Source organism: Typopeltis vanoorti, chromosome 18 (genome assembly GCF_054136105.1).
Source record: "Typopeltis vanoorti isolate ZY-2024b chromosome 18, IOZ_Tvanoo_1.0, whole genome shotgun sequence".
NCBI lineage: Eukaryota > Metazoa > Arthropoda > Arachnida > Uropygi > Thelyphonidae > Typopeltis > Typopeltis vanoorti.
Window position 1 is genome coordinate 102,107,212 of NC_143566.1, and position 26,952 is coordinate 102,134,163.

At 37.1% G+C, this 26,952-nt stretch overlaps 1 protein-coding gene across 3 annotated transcripts in view; it reads left to right on the plus strand.

Annotated features, from left to right (window-relative positions):
* Positions 1-5,071: 5,071 nt before the first annotated feature.
* LOC150096993 (palmitoyltransferase ZDHHC3) overlaps positions 5,072-26,952 on the plus strand; it is a 150,982-nt gene continuing 129,101 nt past the window's right edge. For 2 of the 3 annotated variants that reach the window (XM_090408216.1, XM_090408217.1), the window contains exon 1: positions 5,072-5,287. In XM_090408216.1, the coding sequence (XP_090264342.1) occupies positions 5,268-5,287 (20 nt within the window). In that variant the 5' untranslated portion in view covers positions 5,072-5,267. Of the gene's footprint in view, positions 5,288-9,811; positions 9,895-26,952 lie in introns of all 3 variants that reach the window. The other variant, XM_090408219.1, reaches the window with a different exon arrangement.

A 26,952-nucleotide genomic window follows, 5' to 3' on the forward strand; every position in this document is an offset into this window, starting at 1 on the left:
ACGCATGTCGGAAGATGGCAAATCCATTCCGCTAATAGGGTAATCAATGCGTTTCGTGGGAGGAGTGTTTATTATTATACGTTGGAAAATTAGCTTTTCTTTCATGAAAATTCTAGTGTTTAAAGTGGTAACTATTTTGCTTGTACAACAGAACTCTCATTCCGAGTGCGAGTTTTGATGATCATTTGATAGTTGTGGATTTTCTTCTCTGTAGAATGTGTTAATCAAATATGAGAAACTTTGGTTTTGTAGTGTAGCAGCTAGATTAACTAGCAGAGACGTGTTTAAAGTCATTAAACTGCAGATTATACTGTATTTAAGAACATCAGCAAAGGTAAGTAATTGTAATTGCAATGAGGGCGATTCGTTCGGCCTAACAGCCGTTAGAATCGCCATTGTCAGCATATCTATTTCAGATCCATTTACTTGCGTTTATACGCAAATCGCCAATGATGAATGTGTTAGATTTGGACGCCCTCACAGATTCGCTGGATGAAGAGCCAGCGCTTATACTTGTAAATAAACTTTAAAGGAAATTTTAGCTCAAATGGCCATCAAACATGATAGATCCTGATATCATTATAGACTCTCTAGATAAAGGACTGGCTTTCAGCTTCATAAAGAAACTCCATAAGAAGTTCGAGCTTGAATGGTCCGGCTTCATAAATCTTTACTCTTTACCCGAGACTGATGAAGATCAAAATGAAGACGTTCCTCAAATGGAGGAAAAATTAAATATAGTAATCTCTGCCTCTACTCATTCAGATCAAGGAGAGAGGCACGCACGTAAAAAAATGCAAAACTCTCGCCTCGGAGTCAGTAAGCGAAAATGGCATAGATGAAGATTCCCCCAACACAAATTCCTCTGTCTCCACCAATGAAAAGATGCCTCCAGTCATTCTTAGGGAAAAGCAGAGATGGACGGCCTTAAGAACCACCATGGCCAACCTGCAGATAAATTACTCCACAAAGGAGGACATCAAAATTCAGCCCACTACAGTGACTGACTATAGAAATTTAACCAAGGAGTTGGATGTAAGAGGTATACAATACCATACCTTCACACTTACCTCGGAGAAAAATTTTAAAGTGGTAGTCCGAGGAGTATCTGAAGATATTGAAACAGCTGAAATAGCTGCTGACCTCAACATGCAAGATCTGCCTCCCATAAAGGTCAGTAGAATGTACAGATTAACATGATCCCTATTGGTGGAAATACACAATATCTATAAAGATATTTACAACTTGAAGACAATCTGTGGGCTTAAGGTCTCACCGGAGCCTCTTAGGAAGAGGGCCTCTTCTGGGCAGTGCCATAGATGCCAAAAATTTGGTCATGCCCAGAAGTTGTGCAAAGCTCAATACAGATGTTTAAAATGTGGTGACATCCACCCCACACATACCTGCTCCAAGCCAAAAACCACACTGGTTAAGTGTGCTAATTGTGGTGGCCCCCACCTTGCAAATTACAGAGGGTGCATTTGCCACCCAAAAAACAGGCAAACTGAGTTAATCAGTCAATCTACCTCACTATCAGAAACGAGATCCCCAGAAGCTCAAGTTCATCAGGCTCCTATTAGTTTGAACAAGATGACAGGTGTTCACCCACCATCAACTGAGCTCCCTAAGAAAATAAATCTTCAACACCAAACAAGAACATATACTGACTTGGCCCTCCCCAAAAAAGCAATCCATGACCAGAATATGACAAATCCACATTCAAATATAACAGCCATCATCACCTCTTCTCTTGTAAATATGTTACAGGATTTCAGTAACGCAAATCCATCACTGAGCACTACAAAAAGTTTCTTGCTGCAAACACAGTTCATTTTATCTGCACTCTCCAATGCATAGGAAACAATTTACCCCAGATTCTCTAATGATTGTCTCATGGAATGCCAACGGCCTTAAAAATAAAATACTAGAAGTGCAGGAATTCAATGACAGATATAATCCGGATATATTATTAATTAATGAGACTCGCCTAAGACCTGCTGACAGTCCTAAATTCAAAGGATATCAACTCTACAGGAATGACAGACTCGATTACAAATGTGGTGGCACAGCCATCCTCATCAAAAATCACATCAACCATCATGCTGTAGCCATTCCTACAACCACTAATCTCGAAGTCACAGGTATCAATGTCATCACAAACTCTGTCGGAAACATAAAAATCTATTCTGCTTATAACCCACCATCAAAAACATTGCTCACCTGACATGGATGCTATCCTCGGCGTTAAACTGCCGGTTATTATTGCCGGAGATTTTAATGGAAAACATCACGCCTAGAGCAGTAGGTTTATAAATAGGAATGTCCGCATCCTCTTTAACTACACAAGCTCAAGTTGCGCAACTGTGGCTGGCCCCTCAGTGCCAACTCACCATAGTCCTACTGGCTCATCCGACGTCTTGGATATAGCTGTCCTTCAGAATGTCAACCTACAGTACTCCCTGGAATCATTGAATGAATTATCATCAGACCACAATCCTGTTCTGCTCCAATTGGGTTATCAGAGGGGACTTCCCCCTTCACCTCACACCTTCATTACCTGGGAAAAACTATCCAAAATGCTTCCAAACTACATTTGATCCCATCCCTCATATTAATTCCAAAGAAGAAATTGATTCTGCAGTCAATAAACTTACTAATCAAATCAACACAGCCATAGCATCTATCACCTCAAATTCAATTGCTGTCAAGCCTAAACGACTACCAGATGACATAAGGAACTTAATCAGGGAAAAAAATAAAGCAAGAAAAAGATACCACAACACCAGAGCACCCCAAGACAAAAAATATCTCAACAAAATGAACAGTGCAGTGAGAGGTGCACTTAAAGTCCATAGAAACAAACTATGGGAAGACAAATTAGCCTCCATATCACCTGGTGATCAATCCGTTTGGAAGTTCCTCAGAAACATCAAAAACAAAAACAAATCTCTTCCTCCTCTCAAATCTGACCTGAATATTGTTTACACAGATGCAGAAAAAGCCGAAACTATAGCTAAAAATTTAGAAAAACAGTGTAGCCCTTCATACAATAATCTAAATTTCAATCATATTTACAAAGTCCACCGCCACGTCAGACACATGTTAAAACGGCCTGATACCTGTACCAGCCAACTCACACCTATTTCCCCAGCTGAAATTTATGACATTATAAAGAAGTTAAAAAATGAAAAAGCTCCAGGGCCTGACGGCATTTCCAACAAAGTTATTAAACTGCTACCCCGAAAGGCCATCGTATATCTTACAACAATAATAAATGCTATGTTCAGGTTTAAGTACTTCCCCTCTTCATGGAAGTTGGCAGACGTAGTTCCTATATACAAGCCTGGCAAGGATCCTCAGCAGCCTCAAAGTTATCGTCCCATAAGTCTGATTTCTAATTTTGGCAAAATAGCAGAAAAAGCTATCCTTTCCAGAATTCAACTTTCAGTAAAAAAATTAATCCTTCCTTCAGAACAGTTTGGTTTTCGCCAATTTCACAGTACCACCCAACAAATTCATAGACTAATAGAATTCATTATCACAAGTTACAATTGGCACCAATACACTGGAGCAGTTTTTCTTGACTTAGAAATGGCGTTCGACAAATTATGGCACTTTGGACTACTATACAAGTTGATTTTAGCTCGCATTCTATTAGATCTAGTCCAAATTATAAAGTCATTTCTTAGTGACAGACGAATGCAAATCAAACTAAATGATATATTATCTACCCAGCGATGCATCTTGGCAGGAGTTCCTCAAGGGTCCCTACTGGCACCGATACTTTTTCACGATTTACATGGCGGACATTCCGCACAATCCAATGTCATCCATCATTGCCCTATACGCAGATGACACAGCTATACTAGCCAGATCTATTAAACCGCACCTTGTCACCAAGAAACTGCAAGAAAACCTGCAGAGATTAGAGCACTGGTTCTCGGAATGGAGATTGCAAGTAAACCCTCAGAAGACTATCGCCATGCTCTTCACTAAAAACTCAACATCTCCTAAAGATGACATCTTCCTATTTAATACCAAGATTCCCTGGAAACCAGAAGCCAAATATCTGGGTGTACTGCTGGACAGAAAACTAACCTTCAGTTCACATATAAAAGCCTCATGTACAAAAGCATCAAGAGTCATTGCACAGCTTTACCCTCTTATCAATAGGAATTGCAAGCTGGATACCAAAATAAAACTGCTCCTTTTTCAGTTGATGATTCGACCCATTATTACTTATGCGTCCCCAGCCTGGAGCAACACCTCAAGTACAAATATCCTCAAACTACAGAGAGTGCAAAACATATGTCTCCGCATGATCTTAAACGCACCATGGTATGTCAGAAATGTCCAACTCCACCGGGATACAAATATCCCCTACATCTACTATTTCCCACAGTCTTCAGCAATAAAGTTCTTCTCAGCATCCTCTTCACATCCAAATGAATTAGTGCAACAAGCAGCAAATTTTGATGAAACTGACTTCTCAAAATACAGGAGACCCAAGGCCATCCTACTTCCAAATGAAGATCTTTCAATCGCACCCACTCAGGCAGAGCACTTAGCTCATAAACTTTTCCTCACACAGCAATTCTTATCAGATAGCAGGGATTATAAAAGCATTTTGCTTCACCCTTATAGTCAGCAACATCTTGCGTCTTGCGCTTGTACAACAGTTGGAAAATTTTACGTGTAAAGAACGTGATTTCACGTGTTGGTAATAACGAATTCGTACATCGCCTTATTCCTTTCTCCTCTTCAACATGAATTGACTCTTCTTGGCAAATTGCCAGCCGCGGGTTTTCTCTTCTGTGGTCGGACAGTATCTATTTCGTTGTATTCTCGTCACCTCCTCTCCTAAACATGTAAATAAAAATGAACTCCGCCATAGATCAATTCTCAAAAAATTTAGAGCAATCCGAGTTTCTCTTACTAAGGAAAGAAGGAACCGGTGTTAGCGAATTTGTTTATTTGTTCATATACTACTCTTATTTCTGATTTTATGATGCTTATATCAAGGTTACTAGGTTAGGAGACAATAGAGGTCGCTATAATATGTACATTTTTATGCTCGAGAAGGAAAAGTTTGCTTTAGTATAATAACAATTTTAAAAACATGTGTTAGTTTTATTCGGCCTGCTTGTTTAATTATGCTTTGAATAAAAGAGTTCTAGTAGATGAAAAACATTTCGTGACTCTTTAATGAGTTTGTTTTGTGAATTCAGTTGGCACCTGTGAACGGACTAAAACTGAAGCGCCATGAGATGGCTATGAGACTAGATTGGTACGTACATTTTCTGAGAATTATCGGAAGAAAATGTCTTCTTTTCTGATTAAAAAAAAAAAAAAAAAGTAATTAATAACTCAGTACTTAGAGGAATGAGTTCCTACTGTGAACGAAGGATAACCCAAGTGAGCTGAGTATGTTTCGTAAAGACTTTAACATGCCCAATAAGATTGTTCATCTGAAAAGGAAGTGATTAACAGGATAAACAAACTCGTGTGGTTTTTTTTTCTTCGCCTCCTTTATTGTTTTACGTTGTTTCGTTTAAATAGTAGTTATGTAACGTAATGAAAGTTTTAATGTATTAAGTATGAGGTTCGGTATCTGTACGATACCTGAGCTTTTTGAAATTGCTTTACGCTTTTAAGTATACACATTTAGTGTATACGATATTTCTCAGCGAACCATTATTTTAGAAATAAAATTAGGTGTGTTCGTTTAAAATTCAAACGTGACATTTTCCTCTCCATTCTTTTTAGAAATTTGAATAAAGTTATGCCTGTAAGTAATTTAGGCGGTTCAATTCGACCGCCTAAAATATTTTATTTTGGTAGCTCTCTCAAGTGGTATTGATTTTAAAAGGAAACTGCGTAAATCTTAGGAACTCGATTGAATGTAAATCACATGTACGGATATAGGATTTCGGACAAAAAACCAGATGGAAAGGTCTTAATTTATTTGACAGTGAATGATAAGGGAATTTCTCCGGTATGAAGCCACGTAAATTACATGGATGTTCATAACCATTGGCTTAAAATTATGGAACTTGAGTCCATTCCATCAGCCATTACTATAGGAAACTGTTCATTTTGTCATATCAGATTTTTAAAAAATCGCTGCCTCATTCTAACCATCGTATCACATTCTCTGTAATGAATTTTTAAACCTGTGTACAAAAATTGGGTAATTGGTAAATGTCCCCAAAAATTTTAATGTCGGAAGGTAAAACACGCTAATGTGCCGGTGTTTGGGATTCAGAGATCCTGCCGCTTAACAATTATTTCGTGTGATTCACATTTTTTGTGTTTCTTACTTTTTATTGCTTCAAAAGTAACCTTGGTTGTTATTGCTTCTGACAGTTTTATTAGTATTGGAAACATGTATTATATTAGTACTGTGGGTGGGATAGTTTATTTATATTCATTTATTTTATGTATTGGAGTTATAACTCCATAAAATACTAAGCAGAAATCTAGAAACCCTACTTTAGAGACCAAATATGATACTTTTTTTCAAGCCACTTCAGGTCTCCAATAAGTGGAATAGTGGTTTCACAGACAATGAAATTCATCTCCTGCCAGTGAACATTAACAAACAACCATGTATTTGGTGAGGTTTATACTAATGCCTGTTTGTTGGAGAGCAGATATTTACTCAGCATTTTTCTTTTAGCTCTATATAGAATGCTAATATTTTAAACACAAAAGTTTGTGTTTAAAATATTAGCATTAGTTTGTGTTTAAAATATTAGCATTATATAGAGTTAAAGAAATATTTAAGTTAAAGTGAAAGAAGGCTTACCCTTTAAGTTCTAAATTTTGCTCTTTATGCATGTTTTTCAGGGGAATTTTTTATTTTTATTTATTTATTTATTTATTTTTTATTCAAGTTCTGTGAACAACAAATGGATACCTAATGAGGGGAATTTTTTTTGAAAGAGTGGATGGTGGTGGGCTGCTACCCAAGTAGACATAACTACTTTTCTCCAACAGGTCGAAAACGAAAAACATGCCATGCATTATGCAATTCATGTTACAGGAAGTGATGATCTTTGAAAACTTCACTAGAAAAAAATAAGAACAAAACTTCAATTGTAATAAAAAATGCCAGTGAAAATTATAACTTCAATTGAGGAATATTAATAAATATCGCAGAAGTTTTGTCACATCAAACTGACAATTATCTAGATTATCATAATCGAATCGCCCATAATGATCAGCCTTTTCTTATTAGCCAGACCAATTTGTCTAAACATTTCCTTCTCACTGTTTTTAAAATTACAGTGTCTATAGCAACACCCTAGTAGACATTTCATCCTGTCCATCTCCACTTTCACACCATACTGCTTCAAAAGCACTGTCTCTATTTTGCTCCTTGCATCTCCACCCCAGATGGGGCCCAAACTTCTCTGCCATCATCAGTAACATCAGTTTTCAGGTGAATTTTTTTTATTCAAGTTCTGTGAACAGCAAATGGATATCTAATGAGTGGAATTTTTTTGAAAGAGTGGATTGTGATGGGCTGCTACCCAAGTAGACATCAACTACTTTTCTCCAACAGGTTGAAAACAAACACACGACATGCATTATGCAATTCATGTTACAGGAAGTGATGATCTTTGAAAACATCACTAGAAAAAATAAGAAGAAAGCATCAATTGTAATAAAAAAAAAAATGCCAGTGAAAATTATAACTTCAATCGAGGAATAGCAGATGTTTTATATGTCACATCAAACTGACAATTGAAACAGTATTACAAATGGATACAACCAAAAACTACACAAAACACCTGTATCATATAGCCATGAGAATAGGGCATGATGTGGCATCAAATTTTAAGGAACAAAGACCAGCACCACAACCTGTCTGTATTTAGGAACTAGCATAAACAAAGTCTGGCTCCAGACTGCATGTTATAATATCATTCCAGAAAAAGCATAGCCAGCAGTCTTTCACAACATTGAGGATTCTCTTACCATATCCCAAACTTTTTTTTATTCAATCTTTGAGTTGAAGCAAGAAAATTATTCTGAATTAGTATTCATACCATATGCAGAAAGTTTTTTTACCTTGGGTATACTATATGTTAAAGATACCAAGCAATTTTATAAACTTGGTTTTAATCCTTTTTCCCAAGTAAGCAAACAGACAGGAAAGTCAAGTTTGCGCCTGAAGTATTTTCAGGTCTGAGGCAACTCGTGGTAAGCTCTGATCACTTTTCCTTAGTATCTCCCATAATGCAAAGCACATCTCCTGCATAGCATATGATGCTATGCATTAAGGAAAGGGCCACTACTTGGACCGATTTTGATCTTTGTCGAGATCTTATCAGTGGGAGCCAGACCCTGAGATGCCAAGGTTGAAGTAAAAAAAGTGATCAGAGCTTATTCCACCTTTACCACAAGTTGCCTTAGACCTGAATCTTACTTAAGGTGCAAACTTGACTTACCTGTCTGTTTGCTTACTTGGGAAAAAGGATTAAAACCAAGTTTATAAAATTGCTTGGTATCTTTAACATATAGTATACCCAAGGTAAGAAATTTTCTACATCTTTCTCTCATCCTGAGATTTTTATTTAATAAGGTCAAAGCACCTTGTGGCAACTTGCATAGGAAAAAATGTATAAGTTCTGCATTACTTCAACCTTGGCATCTCAGGGTCTGGCTCCTACTGATGAGACCTCAGTAAAGGTCAAAACCGGCCTGGGTAGAGGCCCTTTCCTTAATGCATAGCATCATATATGTTCGTTAGGAGATGTATGAAGGGAGATACTAAGGAAAAGTGATCAGAGCTTACTCCACCTTTACCACGAGGTGCCTCAGACCTGAAAATACTTCAGATGCAAACTTGACTTACCTGTCTGTTTGCTTACTTGGGAAAAAGGATTAAAATGAAGTTTATAAAATTGCTTGGTATCTTTAACGTATACCACATTCAGTTGTGTATGTAACCTTTAAAAGTCAGTGAAAGTTTCCATGAAGGTGTGCAATAGAAATTCTATAGTAACAGCTTAACCTTTACAAGCAGAGCATCGAAATAAATCCTGATATTCTAACAAAGTAACTGAATATAAATTAATCCTTGAACTAACATATGCTAAGAGAACCACTAACAAGGAACTGTTTTAGCAAGGGAAAACTTTTTGTCAACAAATGCTCAGTGTGAGTAATAAAAGAATGTCACCTATTCTGAATCAAAATAGCTCTAGTATATCATCTTTAAAGTGCAGCATTACAGTATATTCCATATTAAAACCTTTAAAATATATTTACTCATTTTTCCAAATCACAAAATAATCAGTAACATTTCCTGTGACATCAGTCATATGACTACTATATATATATCACATCTTGTTTACAACTGGACTTCAGAGTCGTTAATATCTACTCATACCACTTATCCAAAGAACTTAATTATCGTGACATCTCCAAGGTTTTTGGGAACACCACATAGCCACCAGTATCTTAATGTGTCTGGTCAGTGATTTCTTAATATGCTCTGAAGTTTGAGTTAGACAGAAGTGGTCTGTAGTGTTCAGTCTTCTTGCTTTCAACCAGTAATGCTGATTTTGAATCAAAATACTATGAAAATTTCTGTGGGAAATGTATACAGAAATTATCAAATATCTATAATATGGAATGAATCAGTAAAAAAATTAAGTTTTTAGGTACTTTTAAGACATCACATGTGAGAACATTATCCTGTGACTTATGAAATTGAGTTATTTACGCAGCATTGTGGATATTTAGAAGTAAAATAACTCCTTGGAAGAGAAAGAAAACCTAGTTATTCTTTTCATTTCAGGAAGTTTATAAACTGCAAACCTGAATAATCAATATAAATTATGATGTGCTCCATGGATGTAGCATATGCCTTTCCAGAATGAGGTACATGCTTTCAATTATTTTCCATTAATTTTGAGAAATTTGGATGTTGTTTTCCATATTGTGAAAATATTAGCCATATTATGAATAACAGAAAGTGCAACCGAATTATCTCCATTATAATTTGAAAATAATATAAGAATTTATTTTTAAATAAAATTTTAAAATTCAAAAATAATTTTAATTATTAGCATAGTTTAATCATCCAGAAGATTCCTGCCAAGTTAACTCAAACATTATATTAAGATTGAAATGAAAGGTTGCATTTAATCTGATAGCCAGTTATGGTTTAGAAACAGTGACTACTTTCAGCACAAAAGCTTATTCTAATATGGCACTGATATAGAAATAAAATAACCTGATGCAAGCAGCATGTGCATGCTGTTTTTCATTATACAGTGAGCATCCACAAACAATAATACTCCCTGTACACTATACATTCTTTACAGAAAATTAAAAAAATAATAAAAATTGCATGCAGGTTGCACACAAATTTGCTTTTCAAGGTTTGCCGTTGTTTCAATTCAAATAATTAATTTGATAATTCCTATTAGCAACAAATTTATACTTGGAGTAAAGCACTGAACCCACTGTATGTTTTCCATGAATTAGATATTAAACAGAATGTGCACTCGGTGTTTTTTTTTTCAACACCAAGCAAGTTTTGATCCAATTTTTGTTCTTTTACTACATTTTTATTCTAGTTAGTGAGAAAGAACAAATCTTGAGTTTTTCATCTGGCCTCATGTGATATATGTGCCAATAGCACCACAGTGAAAAAGAAATGCAGTTAAAAAAAAAAACATGCTGTTAAGAGCTGTAGCTCTTAGTTAAGAGGTTGCAGGTTATACTCAAGAGTACGAATCGGTGTGTGTGTGTGTCTTGAACTGTTGTATGTAATCATTAATAAGGACTTCTTGAATGAAACTGCTGAAGTGGTTTGCTGATATAGAATAAGATGTCTCAGCAGAATGACTTGTGAGAGGGTGTGAACCACCATTTTGGATCTTCAAGTATATTTAAATTGAAAGCAAGTTATGGATGGTTTAAGCATTTTAGGAATAGAACTTTGATCAAGCTATCATTGAGATATGAGCATGAGGTGGTGGCAACAACAGAAATCTACCGCTAACAAATTAATGGGAAAATTTTGGAAGAACTGGGTGAATAACCCAGTTCTTCCAAATTTGTCCAAGGTTATTCACCATATCAAGGTCAACAGAATTGGTCTCTTTTGTTGTTGCTCAAAAAAGCATGATGAAAGATGAACAAAAGCTGCAAGGACCTAAAATATTGAAAGATTTTATAACATTAATGTTGAGATCAAATGCCTTGGAAGACTTCAAAACGAATCTGTGAAAATTTTCAAGATTAGTTGTGAATTATTTTAGAAGTAGAGCAATAATATCTTCAAAGTCAGAACTTGATGAAGAAAGTTCTATTTGTTGATAATTACATCAGCTCATAGCTTGGAGCTTGAGTTATTCATTATGAAAATGAAATTTTTTTGTCCTGAATATGCTCGTTGATTCAGCCACTGGATCAGCATGTCGTTGCAAACTCTTAAACATTAAGTGAATTATGGAAATTAACATCAGAAATGTTATAGATAATACAAACATTGTGGGCAGCATGAAAATATTTGTTCCCCAAATTGTGCCCAACTTTGTATGAAAAACTGCTATACAAGGAGGAGCAGCATATCTTTGCATTGGTAATATCAGATGAAACAAAATCTTTGACAGAAATGAAGTTGCATCAGAACCTATATATATATATGTAAATAAGTTTTTTTTACCTTGGGAATAATGTATATTAGGGTTACCAAGTAATTTTATAAACTTGGTTATTTTACTCCTAATCCCAAGTAAGCAAACAGTTAAGTTTGTGCCTGAACGTAGTTCAAGTCTAAAGGTGGTTCAACACCTGGGCAACTCATTGTAAAGGTGGGTAAAGCTCTGATGACTATTCTTAGTATATCTCTTTGTATTATTCTAAAGCACATCTCTTAGTGAGATGTGCTTTACATTATGGAAAATACTAAGAATAGTGATCAGAGCTTTACCCACCTTTTCAATGAGTTGCCCAGGTGTTGAACCATCTTTAGACTTGAACTATGTTCAGGCGCAGACTTAACTGTTTGCTTACTTGGGATTAGGAGTAAAATAACCAAGTTTATAAAATTACTTGGTAACCCTAATATATATATATATATATATATATATATATATATACGAGACTACAAAAGAACTTGAGATGAATTTGACAGAAATTGTTGATGAAGCAGACAAACTGGATTCATTTTCTCCAGTTTGTCCAAAAGTTGACAATCAATAATTAACTGTTGGTCTCTAGGTAGTGAAAAAGCTGGTTGTTGATTATCACTTTTGAGAGTATTGAAGTGAGGATAACTGGATGATTGTTTGATGGCTGACTTATCTCAGTTTATTAGGAACAAGCTGGATTGCATCCATGTTATTGGATAGTTGCCAGATGAGCATGACATCTTGTAGAGGTGAAACAGAATGAATGTTTTGAGAGCAACTAGATACCATCTGGGCCATATGACTTGTTAATATAAGGCTACTGAGCATTTTTTGCTGCCCTCACATGTGATCACAGGAGTCATTTGGTTGGTTTTGTGGAATAGTAAGAGATTTGCCTTGGTTGTCTAAACATGAGTTGTATGAGTAGACTGATAATGAATTTCCTGCCAGCTGGGGCGTCACGGGGTTAAACGAGGCCTCCTTGTTATTTTCATCAGAGAACCAGGGCAAACAGCGAAATTATCTCTGTAATATGGAGTGAATCATTAAGAAAATCAAGTTTTTAGGTACTTTTAGGACATCGCATGTGAGAACATTATCCTCTGACTTATGAAATTGAGATATATATGCAAAACTGTGGATATTTAGAAGTAAAATAACTTCTTGGAAGAGAAAGAAAACCTAGTTATTCTAGTCATTTGTTTGGTTTTGTGGAATAGTAAGAGATTTGCCTTGGTTGTCTACACATGAGTTGTTTGAGAAGACTGATAATGAATTTCCTTGCCCGCTGGGGTGTCACGGGGGTTAAACAAGGTTTCCTTGTTGTTTTCATCAGAGAACCAGGGCAAACAGTGAAAAATCAACTACTGGAACAAATCCCAGAACACGTACCAACTCAACATCAACAGAGTTCAATATTGTTAACTATCAATGTAAGAAGCATCAGTGGAAAAGAAATGGAACTAGCAGAAGAATTGGTTCAGTACCAAACTGACATAATACGTGTGACTGAAACAAGGAAGACAAAAACAGATGAGATCATGCTAAGCGAAAAATACAAAATGTTATATTCGGGTAATAACAATCAGGGAAAAGAGGGAGTAGCCATAGTATTCAACACTAAATATGAGGATAATCTTCTTGAATGGCAGGAAGTATCAAGTAGAGTGATGTGGGCAAATATCCGAATAGAAAACCGGACAATGAGACTTATTTGTGCTTATGGTCCCACAGAAGGTTCTACCAATGAAAAAATGGACAAACTTTTTGAGGCATTAAAGATGCCTGCTGGCTCAATGAAAAAAAAAAAGGAAAAGTAGGTTCTTGTTGGAGATCTAAACAGCAGAATAGGAAATGATTACCATACATATAGTAATGTTTTGGGAAATTTTGGAGGCTAATAATGGTAAATGCCTGCTGGATTTCTGTTCAGGACATAGATTAGTTATTACTAACACCATGTTCCAACATAAAAATATGCACAACTTCACATGGATGTTGAAAGCTTTTTCACTTGGTTATATTATAAATTAAAAATGTCGAGAAATTATATTCACTTGGTTTTATTCTTTATCTAAGTGTAAGCAAAGTTTGTGCATGAAGGAGCTTCATGACAGGGCAACTCGTATATAGAGCCTAATGACTTCATATCAATTGCCTTAGTATCCCATAATGCAAAGCACATATCCTTATGTGCTTTGCATTATGGGAAGGGCTCCTTACAGACATGTTTTTATGCTATGCATTATGGGAAGGGCTACTATCTGGACTCATTTTGACCTTTATTGACAAAGTGGAAAAACTTTCAACATTATCTCTAATCATGGGTTTTGAGAGAACGTGCTAAAGAACTGACAGCTCCGTTGACCTTTCTCTTCAATAAAAGTCTGGCTGCAGGAAAGGTACCAAGGAATGGAGGGAAGGTAAGATAGTGCCGCTGCACAAGGGTGGTAGTAGACTGAAAGTGTCTAATTATAGGCCAGTTTGTGTGTCATCAGTAGTATAGGTCTTAGAGAAATTAGTGAGGGACTATATACAGCATTGGGCAGATGAAGGTAATTTTATTTGTGAGAATCAACATGGATTTGTTAAGGGGCACTCTTGCTTTAATAATATGATTGCCTTTTATAATTTGTGACGAGCAGTTGATGAGGGAAAAGCATATGCATAATTTGTGCTTACGGTCCCACAGAAGGTTCAACTAAGCTAGAAGTGGAGGAATTTTTTGAAGCATTTAGAGAAAGCAACTGACACAATGAAAAAGGAAAAGTTGGTCCTTGTTGGGGATCTAAATAGCAGAGTAGGAAATGATTGTCAGACATACAAAAATATTTTGAGAAAATTTGGAGAAAAGAGCAAAGCTAATAATAATGGCAAATACCTGTTGGATTTCTGCTCAGGACATGGACTGGTTATTACTAACACATTGTTCCGACATAAAAATGTGCACAAATTCACATGGAGAGAAGAGGCAAGGAATAAGAAAAGTACCATTGACTATATTATTATTGATAGTGATGTTTTCTCCCTGGTGCAGGACACCAGAGTATACAGAGGATTTCAAATTGGAAGTGATCACCATTCAGTCCTGAGCAGGATAAAATTGAATTTCATATTGAAAAGAAGAACATATAAGGAAGTTTTAAAGTAAATAAAAGTTGAGCAGCTCTGGGATGTGAACTGTAGACTAAAATACACAAACATTATTCAAGAAAAAATGAAAGAGTTTGAGAACAGGAACCACACCTTGGAGATTTAGTGGCAAGGCCTGGTGAAAACACTGATTGATTCAGCAGAGAGGCATGTCGTGTGAGGTTGTTTGTAAGGATAGAAAAATTAGAACTCCATGGTGGACACAGGAAGTTCAAGAGGCAGTGAAAGAAAAGAAGAAAGCATATCAAAAGTTCCTGGCAAATAAGTCAGCTTGTGCTCTTAGAGAATCAAAGACAAATGTAAGAAAACTAAACTGTTATAAACTAGCTAAATGAAAATCATGGTAGGACTTTGGCAAGAACATAGAAAATAAATATCTAGAAGGTGGCAAGATATTCTGGAGGTAGTTGAAGAAGCTCAGAAATGGAGGAAAGAGTTCTGTTAAAGGAATTAGAGATGATTTAAGCATTTAAGCATTATGGATGGTTTAAGCATTTTAGGAATAGAACTTTGATCAAGCTATCATTGAGATATGAGCATGAGGTGGTGGCAACAACAGAAATCTACCGCTAACAAATTAATGGGAAAATTTTGGAAGAACTGGGTGAATAACCCAGTTCTTCCAAATTTGTCCAAGGTTATTCACCATATCAAGGTCAACAGAATTGGTCTCTTTTGTTGTTGCTCAAAAAAGCATGATGAAAGATGAACAAAAGCTGCAAGGACCTAAAATATTGAAAGATTTTATAACATTAATGTTGAGATCAAATGCCTTGGAAGACTTCAAAACGAATCTGTGAAAATTTTCAAGATTAGTTGTGAATTATTTTAGAAGTAGAGCAATAATATCTTCAAAGTCAGAACTTGATGAAGAAAGTTCTATTTGTTGATAATTACATCAGCTCATAGCTTGGAGCTTGAGTTATTCATTATGAAAATGAAATTTTTTTGTCCTGAATATGCTCGTTGATTCAGCCACTGGATCAGCATGTCGTTGCAAACTCTTAAACATTAAGTGAATTATGGAAATTAACATCAGAAATGTTATAGATAATACAAACATTGTGGGCAGCATGAAAATATTTGTTCCCCAAATTGTGCCCAACTTTGTATGAAAAACTGCTATACAAGGAGGAGCAGCATATCTTTGCATTGGTAATATCAGATGAAACAAAATCTTTGACAGAAATGAAGTTGCATCAGAACCTATATATATATATGTAAATAAGTTTTTTTTACCTTGGGAATAATGTATATTAGGGTTACCAAGTAATTTTATAAACTTGGTTATTTTACTCCTAATCCCAAGTAAGCAAACAGTTAAGTTTGTGCCTGAACGTAGTTCAAGTCTAAAGGTGGTTCAACACCTGGGCAACTCATTGTAAAGGTGGGTAAAGCTCTGATGACTATTCTTAGTATATCTCTTTGTATTATTCTAAAGCACATCTCTTAGTGAGATGTGCTTTACATTATGGAAAATACTAAGAATAGTGATCAGAGCTTTACCCACCTTTTCAATGAGTTGCCCAGGTGTTGAACCATCTTTAGACTTGAACTATGTTCAGGCGCAGACTTAACTGTTTGCTTACTTGGGATTAGGAGTAAAATAACCAAGTTTATAAAATTACTTGGTAACCCTAATATATATATATATATATATATATATATATATATACGAGACTACAAAAGAACTTGAGATGAATTTGACAGAAATTGTTGATGAAGCAGACAAACTGGATTCATTTTCTCCAGTTTGTCCAAAAGTTGACAATCAATAATTAACTGTTGGTCTCTAGGTAGTGAAAAAGCTGGTTGTTGATTATCACTTTTGAGAGTATTGAAGTGAGGATAACTGGATGATTGTTTGATGGCTGACTTATCTCAGTTTATTAGGAACAAGCTGGATTGCATCCATGTTATTGGATAGTTGCCAGATGAGCATGACATCTTGTAGAGGTGAAACAGAATGAATGTTTTGAGAGCAACTAGATACCATCTGGGCCATATGACTTGTTAATATAAGGCTACTGAGCATTTTTTGCTGCCCTCACATGTGATCACAGGAGTCATTTGGTTGGTTTTGTGGAATAGTAAGAGATTTGCCTTGGTTGTCTAAACATGAGTTGTATGAGTAGACTGATAATGAATTTCCTGCCAGCTGGGGCGTCACGGGGTTAAACGAGGCCTCCTTGTTATTTTCATCAGAGAACCAGGGCAAACAGCGAAATTATCTCTGTAATATGGAGTGAATCATTAAGAAAATCAAGTTTTTAGGTACTTTTAGGACATCGCATGTGAGAACATTATCCTCTGACTTATGAAATTGAGATATATATGCAAAACTGTGGATATTTAGAAGTAAAATAACTTCTTGGAAGAGAAAGAAAACCTAGTTATTCTAGTCATTTGTTTGGTTTTGTGGAATAGTAAGAGATTTGCCTTGGTTGTCTACACATGAGTTGTTTGAGAAGACTGATAATGAATTTCCTTGCCCGCTGGGGTGTCACGGGGGTTAAACAAGGTTTCCTTGTTGTTTTCATCAGAGAACCAGGGCAAACAGTGAAAAATCAACTACTGGAACAAATCCCAGAACACGTACCAACTCAACATCAACAGAGTTCAATATTGTTAACTATCAATGTAAGAAGCATCAGTGGAAAAGAAATGGAACTAGCAGAAGAATTGGTTCAGTACCAAACTGACATAATACGTGTGACTGAAACAAGGAAGACAAAAACAGATGAGATCATGCTAAGCGAAAAATACAAAATGTTATATTCGGGTAATAACAATCAGGGAAAAGAGGGAGTAGCCATAGTATTCAACACTAAATATGAGGATAATCTTCTTGAATGGCAGGAAGTATCAAGTAGAGTGATGTGGGCAAATATCCGAATAGAAAACCGGACAATGAGACTTATTTGTGCTTATGGTCCCACAGAAGGTTCTACCAATGAAAAAATGGACAAACTTTTTGAGGCATTAAAGATGCCTGCTGGCTCAATGAAAAAAAAAAAGGAAAAGTAGGTTCTTGTTGGAGATCTAAACAGCAGAATAGGAAATGATTACCATACATATAGTAATGTTTTGGGAAATTTTGGAGGCTAATAATGGTAAATGCCTGCTGGATTTCTGTTCAGGACATAGATTAGTTATTACTAACACCATGTTCCAACATAAAAATATGCACAACTTCACATGGATGTTGAAAGCTTTTTCACTTGGTTATATTATAAATTAAAAATGTCGAGAAATTATATTCACTTGGTTTTATTCTTTATCTAAGTGTAAGCAAAGTTTGTGCATGAAGGAGCTTCATGACAGGGCAACTCGTATATAGAGCCTAATGACTTCATATCAATTGCCTTAGTATCCCATAATGCAAAGCACATATCCTTATGTGCTTTGCATTATGGGAAGGGCTCCTTACAGACATGTTTTTATGCTATGCATTATGGGAAGGGCTACTATCTGGACTCATTTTGACCTTTATTGACAAAGTGGAAAAACTTTCAACATTATCTCTAATCATGGGTTTTGAGAGAACGTGCTAAAGAACTGACAGCTCCGTTGACCTTTCTCTTCAATAAAAGTCTGGCTGCAGGAAAGGTACCAAGGAATGGAGGGAAGGTAAGATAGTGCCGCTGCACAAGGGTGGTAGTAGACTGAAAGTGTCTAATTATAGGCCAGTTTGTGTGTCATCAGTAGTATAGGTCTTAGAGAAATTAGTGAGGGACTATATACAGCATTGGGCAGATGAAGGTAATTTTATTTGTGAGAATCAACATGGATTTGTTAAGGGGCACTCTTGCTTTAATAATATGATTGCCTTTTATAATAAAGTGACGAGCAGTTGATGAGGGAAAAGCATATGCTGCCATATTTTTGGATTTTGCGAAGGTGTTTGACAGGGTGCCACACGATAAGCTGATATTTAAGTTGCAGCACATTGGTTTAGATGTCGGGTTAGTCAACTGGATTCAGGATTGGCTGTCTGATAGCTATCAGAGAGTTGTGTATGGTGGGGAAATATCAAGGAGGCAGAAGGTTACAAGTGGTGTTCCACAGGGCTCAGTACTAGGACCTATCTTGTTCAACCTTTATATCAGTGACATTGTCAGTGGATTGCAAGGGGATATTCAGTTGCTTGCAGATGATGTGAAGCTGGGAAGGTTTATCAGTGATAGTGATGTGGCAGCCCTGCAAGAGGATTTGAATAAACTAGACAAATGGGCAAATGAATGGTGGTATCGGTTTAATGCAGCAAAATGTCAAGTCTTGAAGTTTGGGGTCCATCGATAGGAGGATGCATACTCAATTGGAGGAGCTATACTGGAGGAAGTAGGGAGATGAGATCTGGGGGTGATGATTGATAGAAAACTGAAATTCAGAGAGCATATTGCAAAGGTGGTGAAGGTAACCCAGAGGATTGCTGCAATACTGGGGACACTGACCTGCAGAGATAAAAGCGTTATCACACTTAGACTATTGTTCTTAGATTTGGTCCCTCCCCAGGATTTGAAGGGGATAAATTAACTGTGGAAAGAGTACAGAGGCGGATAACAAAGATGGTTTCAGGACTGTACAATGTCATATGAGGATCGACTGAGGGAATGTGGATTGCAGAGTTTGGTAGATAGAAGAAGAGATTATATGATCGAGACTTTTAAACTGTTGAGAGGCAGTTAGGAGGTAGACATTGGGAAGTTCTTTTGCTTGGTTGAACAGCAGGAAGGAGTGATGACAAAGGGCCATCCCTGGAAGTTACGAAAGGAAGCTGTGAGCAAGAGGGTGAGGAGTGGTTTCTTTGCATGGAGGGTGGTTGAACTGTGGAATGCATTGCCTGAGAGAGTGGTTAGACAGGAACGGCGAATGAGTTCAGGGAGTGGTATGATAAACTTTGTTTCCTAAAAACGACCTCCCACAATGAGCTTTTGACTCCATGGAGGCCTGGATGATAATAATAAAGTATATAATTTCTTGGTATCTTTAATGTAAAATAAAGTAAAAAAAATAAAATAGGAAAATATTTCATTCCATCTAGCAGAACAGTACCTGCTGTAAATGATGTCACTTCACTCAGAGGAAAAGAAGTATCAGAATACATAACATACAAAGTTTTTTATTATTATTAATTATACTGAAAGATAGACAAAAGGAGACAATTTCAGACGTGTATTCATAAGTATACGCTTCCAGTTACAAACTCGCCCGTTTGTAAATACACTGGGCTTTGGCTGAGTAAAACTTGTTTTTTATTCTGACAGTTTGGTATTGTATTGGTGTCTCAGCACCTCTTTAAGAAGGATAACCTGTTTAACTGCCATGCCTTGATTTACAAAAGGCAGATTTTCCTCTAGATATATTTGAACTATCTAAATTTACAGTACATGCAAGTTATTTTACATAAAGGAAAGATATACAAAAAACTAGATGTAACAGCAATTCCCCCCCCCCTTTAACCAAGTTCTACATAGAGCACTTGGAAAAGCTAGCTATAAATATAGTCACTCTTAAACTAGTGGTTTGACTATGCTATGTTGATGATGTGTTTGCTATTTGGCCCCATGGTTCAGACACATTGGATACATTTTTAGTGCATTTAAATGCCAACACCCTAAAATACACTTCATAATGGAACAGGAAGCTAATTACATGGCTTCCAGATGGTTCTTTATCTTTTCGGTTTATAAAAAAAACTCGCACGTACAGGGAGATATTTGTACAAACAGTCACACCATCATCTGGCTGAACAGTATGGTATCCTGAAAACACTAACTCACAGATCTAGAGCTATTTGTTCCAATGACTCTACTCTTACTGCTGAACTCATTCACATCACATCGTCTTAGCAAATAGCAATAATTGCCATAAGATAGAAAAAATACTAAATGCCCCTCAGAAATCCCTTCCATTTTTTACCACACAAAACTACAGCAAAACTCTTACCATCCAATACATTCAAGATGCATCTGAAAAGATATCTAGGGTGCTTAATAAATATCAGCTATGCTCCATATTTAAACTTTGTCAAATTGGCAACTCTCATCCGTTCACCTAAGTACAGACTCTATTCTTTATCACATCCAGGAGTTCATGAAGTGCCCCTTCTTGTGATCAGGTTTACAATGGACAGACAGGAAGAACTGTTGACATCTCCCCCCTTAGTTAACATAAAAAAAAACATCCGACACTATCGCTATGGCAAGTCAGGTCTAGCAAACGATGCCTTGGATACCCTTCACACAGGATCAGTTGGAGGCAAACAGTGCTACTGTACACAGAAGTCATAAGTGAGAAGGATTGTTTTTGGAATCAGCAGAAGCTTAAAACATATTCCAAATCTCAATAAGTATGACTGCATAAAGTTACCAAAAATCTAGGAGACAGTCATTTTAAGATCTAATTAATACTTGTTTTCTCTCTTTTTCTAACATAGATGGTGCCTAATTAGGACCTTAGTTCCTTGTGTTGCCCGTTTAAAAAATTTTTTTTTTTTAAACTAGTCCCACTGGTATACCAAATTGTTGTTGTTTTGTGTACAGTTACAAACTGTTTTTGTGCTCCGAAGATGCTGGATATAATATCAGCAAAGAAGTTAATAAATATCAGTTATTTTTTATTATTGTGTGTTGTCATCAATACTGTGAAAATAAATTAACATACTGCAAACACATAAGCCTTTCCATGTGGAAGTTAAAGCTGTTCTTAACTATGGAAGTTTTTTCACTTGGCTATGCCTACTAATTATATATTGGGTTTTATCCTTTATCCAAGTGATAGCAAACAAAAGTTTGCGCCTGAAGTACTTTCAGGACTGGGGCAGCTCGTGGTAAAGGTGGTGTAAGTTGTCATCACTTGCCTTAGTCTCCCATAATGCAAAGCACATCTCCTTGCAGACGTGTATAATGCTATGCATTAAGGGAAGGGCCACTACCCAGACTGGTTTCGACCTTTGAGATCTCATCAGTGGGAGCCAGACACAGAGGTGGTGATACTAAGGTGGAAATAATGGAGGTCATATTTACCTATACGAGTTGCCAAAGGGCAACTCGTATAGGTAAATGACACTGACTTCTCCATTACTTCCACCTTAGTATCATCACCTCTGGGACTGGCTCCCACTGATGAGACCTTGATAAAGGTTGAAACCAGTCTGAGTAGTGGCCTTTCCCTTAATGCATAGCATTATACATGTCTGGGGGAGATGTGCTTTGCATTATGGGAGATACTAAGGCAAGTGATGAGAACATATGCCACCTTTACCACGAGTTGCCCAAGTCCTGAAAGTACTTCAGGCGCAAACTATATTTGCTAACACTTGGATAAAGGATAAAATCCAATGTATAATTAGCTGTTGTTAATTCCCTGGAACATTCATTCAAGACATGGCCTTGTTGACTTCAAGTGTACTCAATTCCTCATATACCTCCTTCTCACTCACCATCATTGATTCCGCTCCCATTCTCACTGCTCTCAAGTTCTGCATTATGTTACAATAACAAGGATGAAAAACTGCTCATTAATCACCTCTACTATACCTCCTCAGTGTTTATCATTTTCCATTATCACTGACCAACATCCTCCCATAATCATTCTTCCTTCTACTGGCTACATATCGAAAAATTTCCCTAGGATTTCTCTTAGCATCATTTGCTAACTGCTGCTGATACCTCACTTTTGCTACCCTGACTAAGTGAATCGCCTTCTTTGCTTGCTCTTTGTACTCCTCATGTAACTGATTTTCCTCACTTATCTTGTGTTGCCTCCATAATGCCTTTTTCTTCTAGATTGCACACTTCACCTCTTCAGTTATATCCATTTAACCTACCTTATTTAATCTCCTGACCTTTGGAATACACTTAGTCATTGCCTCTGCCAGATAATTCCTGAATGGAAACCAAGCTGCAATGATTTCCTTCCCATGCAATTCCTCATTCTATGATATCACTGCAAGCAGCCTCCTGAGCTTGCCATAATCACCTGCCCTATAGTTCAGGAGGCTGCTTGCAGTGATATCATGGAATGAGGAATTGTATGGGAAGGAAATCAATGCAGCTTGGTTTCTATTGAGGAATTATCTGGCAGAGGCAATGAGTGGGTGTATTCCAAAGGTCAGGAGATTAAATAAGCTAGGTGTAAAATGGCCAGTGCTGTATCAGGACTTTTGTGAGGAGGAAGATGTGACACTTCATTTACTACAGTATCTTCTGATGAGATAATCAAATCCAAGACACTCGATCCATGTGTGGCCGCTGTTACATACTGCTTAAAGTAGTTATCCTGTAAAAACTCAAATTCATTCTCTTTGGTTCCTGATGCTGTCTTCATTCCAGTCTATATTATCATAATTGAATTGTCTATAATGATTACCCTTTTCTTATTAGCCAGACCAATTTGTCTAAACATTTTCTTCTCACTACCTTTAAAATTACAATGTCTATAGCAACACCCTAGTAAACATTTCATCCTGTCCGTCTCCACTTTCACACCATACTGCTTCAAAAGCACTGTCTATTTTGCTTCTTGCATCTCCAACCTAGATGGGCCTAGCTCCTCTGCCATCAGCAATAACACTCCTCCCTTTTTGCTTTGTTTGTCCTCACAAAAGACTACATATCCCTCAATTTCTATTCCTGTCAGAATGTCATCATCGTTCAACCATGTCTCACTTATACCAACAATTTTTGAGCAAATGAACTCTATCAATCCTACAATTTCCTTCCCTTTGTTTCAAATACTTCTAGCATTTGTAAACATACACACCAGCTCATTTTTCTTTCTCTAACAAGTCCCACTAACCCCACTTCTCAGATATGACTCCTCCCTGTCCAGTGCTGTCTATCATCACTGATATTATACCCCTCTCCAGACCTAAATGTCAGCCCCACATCCTTGGCTATCTTAATCCTTTCTTGTGTACTCGCACATCTACACCTGAAATTGTGTATACTTTTCACGCAGTGCCACCTTAACCTCCCCCATTTCCCTGTTTCCTTCTCTCTCTCATTCTCTTCACTTGTTCCACTCACCTCTCCATTCACAAACTATCCTACCTTACTCTGCTGCTGTTCCACAATGCTTCCTCAGGTGGTCTTACATTTACTTCAGTCATTCTCTCTTGCAGCAACAGTTTCTCCAACTGACTCGCACTAAATCCATTCAAATCTAGCTCATTTCTTTTATACAGCTCTATCCATCCCTCAAAACTCATCCCACACATTCCCAAAATGAACTCCTTTCTCCTCATACACTTCTGCTAGCAAACCATTCGTAATCTTCGTTCGCCATCTCATCATTATCATACCTTGGCAACACATTGACTGTTACCTACCACACAGTTATCTTTCACTCTCCTTAGCCGCCTTATGACATCTCTCCAGTCAAATCATTTGTACCAACTAACTCTTTTGCTTATGTACTCCTCCTTCAGCCACCCTGCTTGTATCTCCTGGACAACAGAGCTTGTGTGTCTTTTCATTCACCACACCTTTTTGAATTTCTATACATTGCCACTCTAATCATCCAATATTTCTTTCAAATCTTTCATCCCATTCTTCTTCACATTTCCATGCAAATCCAGAATTCTTCTCAAGTTCATTCTTCATACGTTTAATCTCTTGTCTCATCTTTACCAACTCATGTTCTCCTCTCTCCACTTTCATATCTTCAATTAGTTTTTTAGTGCCTTTTGCATTTTGAAAGTATTTTGGTATTTTTCATTTTGGTAGTGAAAATTGCATTTTCACTACCTTGCATGTCCGCTGTCTTACCACCACTAACTCGCTGCCATCTACACATACTGTCTTACCAATGAACATCACTCAGTGCCACTTTTGCCTGCTGTCTTACCATTATTGTTCAAGCACTCAGCTGTACCCTCAACTCCACTTACTTCCATAACTACATCCACTATCTTTTGTCTGCTACCACTTAAATTCAATCATATCTCATAATCCATAAGAGATGAGAGAGAGAGAGTTTGGGTGTGTACACTTCTTACACACCACAGAAATGTTGAAGGCAACTGTATGAGTTTCTCCAAATTTTTCCATGGCCTGTGTCCATATGTGAGTGGTGGATGCAAGAAGATCAGCTGTAGATCACAAGTGGCAGAATCCATACTGCTAGTCACTGATTAGTTGATATATCTGTAGGTGGGTCAAGAGTTGGTTGTTGATAACCTTCTCCATAATTTTTGAGAGAACAGAAGTGAGAGCAATTGTATGGTAGTTCGTTGGTTGACCAATCACCTTTCTTTGGGATGGGCTGGATGTGGACCTGTTTCCATGTTGTAGGGTAGATGCCAGTTGAAAAAGATGGATTGAAGAGGTGATACAGGATAGATGTTAGTTCTGGGGAACACAGTTTTTTAATACAATAGGTGGGATACCATCAGGACTAGATGCCTTGTTTTTGTTCAGGTTATTAAGGATTCTTCAGATTTCTTTTTGTTAGAAGACCATGGGAGGCATGAAGGGAGCTGTTCTTTGTGAAGTAGGGGGAACTTTCTCCAGGTCATCAATACAGGAATTGAAAGAGAAGAGTGATGCCAGTAAGTTGGACTTGTCTTTTGGTAGGATGACTAAATACCATCGGGATGCACGAGTGGTGGAAACCTGGGTGGGCAGAAGTTGCACCCAATGGGCCTCGGAAAGGGACCAGAAGGAGCAACTGTCATTTGGGTAGGAGGTAAGTTTCCAGCACCTAACTATAATGGGTTGCTTCTCTCCTAGCTTTACCTTTTGTATACTGGAATTATCGTACTCTCTTTCCCCACTTTAAGAACTGTGTTCATGTAGACTCCAGTTGAATAATTAAAAGACACTACTAATTCTTCTGCACACTCATTCAGCATGCTTGCTGATATCCCATCAAATCTCACTGCTGTGCCTGAATGAAGCTCTTGCAATAGCTTTAATACAGCCAACCCATCCATTGCAACATCCAAATAGCTCCTGGGTCTGCTTGGGGTGTGAAGTAAAGTTAGTAAAGGTCTAGTCAAATTATCACTTAATGACAGCTATTTCTAAAGCATCTCGCATTCTCCTACCTTCTTCATTTATTACCCTGGTCATTTTTCCTTTTACATGGCACATAGCAATGAAATTCTCTCTTATTTCTATGTCTGTAAGGCTAACATTCCTTTTTATGGTTTAATTTTGCTTTCTCACCATGGCTGTCACTTTCCTAGCGTTTTTATAGTAATCCAGGGCCTGGTCATCACCTTTTCTTCCAGTGCTGAATCCAGCATTTTCTTTCTATGCAGCTCTTAAGTCCTATTTGTACAAATTATTCTCTTGATTCTAGGAATGTATTCAGCTACTGATTCTTTCGGACACATTTTACGATTTCTGTGGTGTGGATTCCTCTACTATGTAGGTTTTTTTTTTTTTTTTTTTTTTTTTTAAATGCCAGGATCACCTGTCTTCTAATTCCACATAATTGCTAATTAGAAAGAAGAGTGATAACTAAATTTTCAGGAGAGAGAGATGAGTAAATATATGCACTTAAACTTTGGGTCTGGTTTTAAAATTTGAAACAGGGTGCACTAAAAGTTCATTATACTGTTCTAGAAGGGACCAATAATATTTTAATCATGATGCTATCAGCTTGGGGATAGAATTTAAAAGATGGATATAAACTTACCACTCTGAGTTATTATTATTATTACCCCAAGACCTCATGGAGTCAATGACTCATCTGGGAGGTCTCTTCATCACACACACGCCTCATCATACCGTGTCTTAAACACACTCAAACTCCTTGCAGACACCACACTCTCAGGCAAGGCATTCCAATCATTCACAGCTCTGCACAAAAAAAACCTGCCTCTCACTCCCCTACTCGCACCCTCTTTATACAGTTTCCAGGGATGACCACTGGTTCTCCTCTGATTTCCCACTATTCTCTGTAAAACTTCTCCAGCATTGATCCTATAACAACCCCTTACCAACTTGTAGATCTCTATCATCTCCCCTCTTCCTCCTCTCCACCAGACTGCAAATTACATCTTCTCAATCTTTCCTCATACTCGACATTCCAGAGGTCAGAAACTACCTTAGTCAGTCGCCTTTGGACCCTTTCCAACATCTCTTCATCCTTCTGAAATCCCAGTGACCAAATCTGAGCACAATAGTCC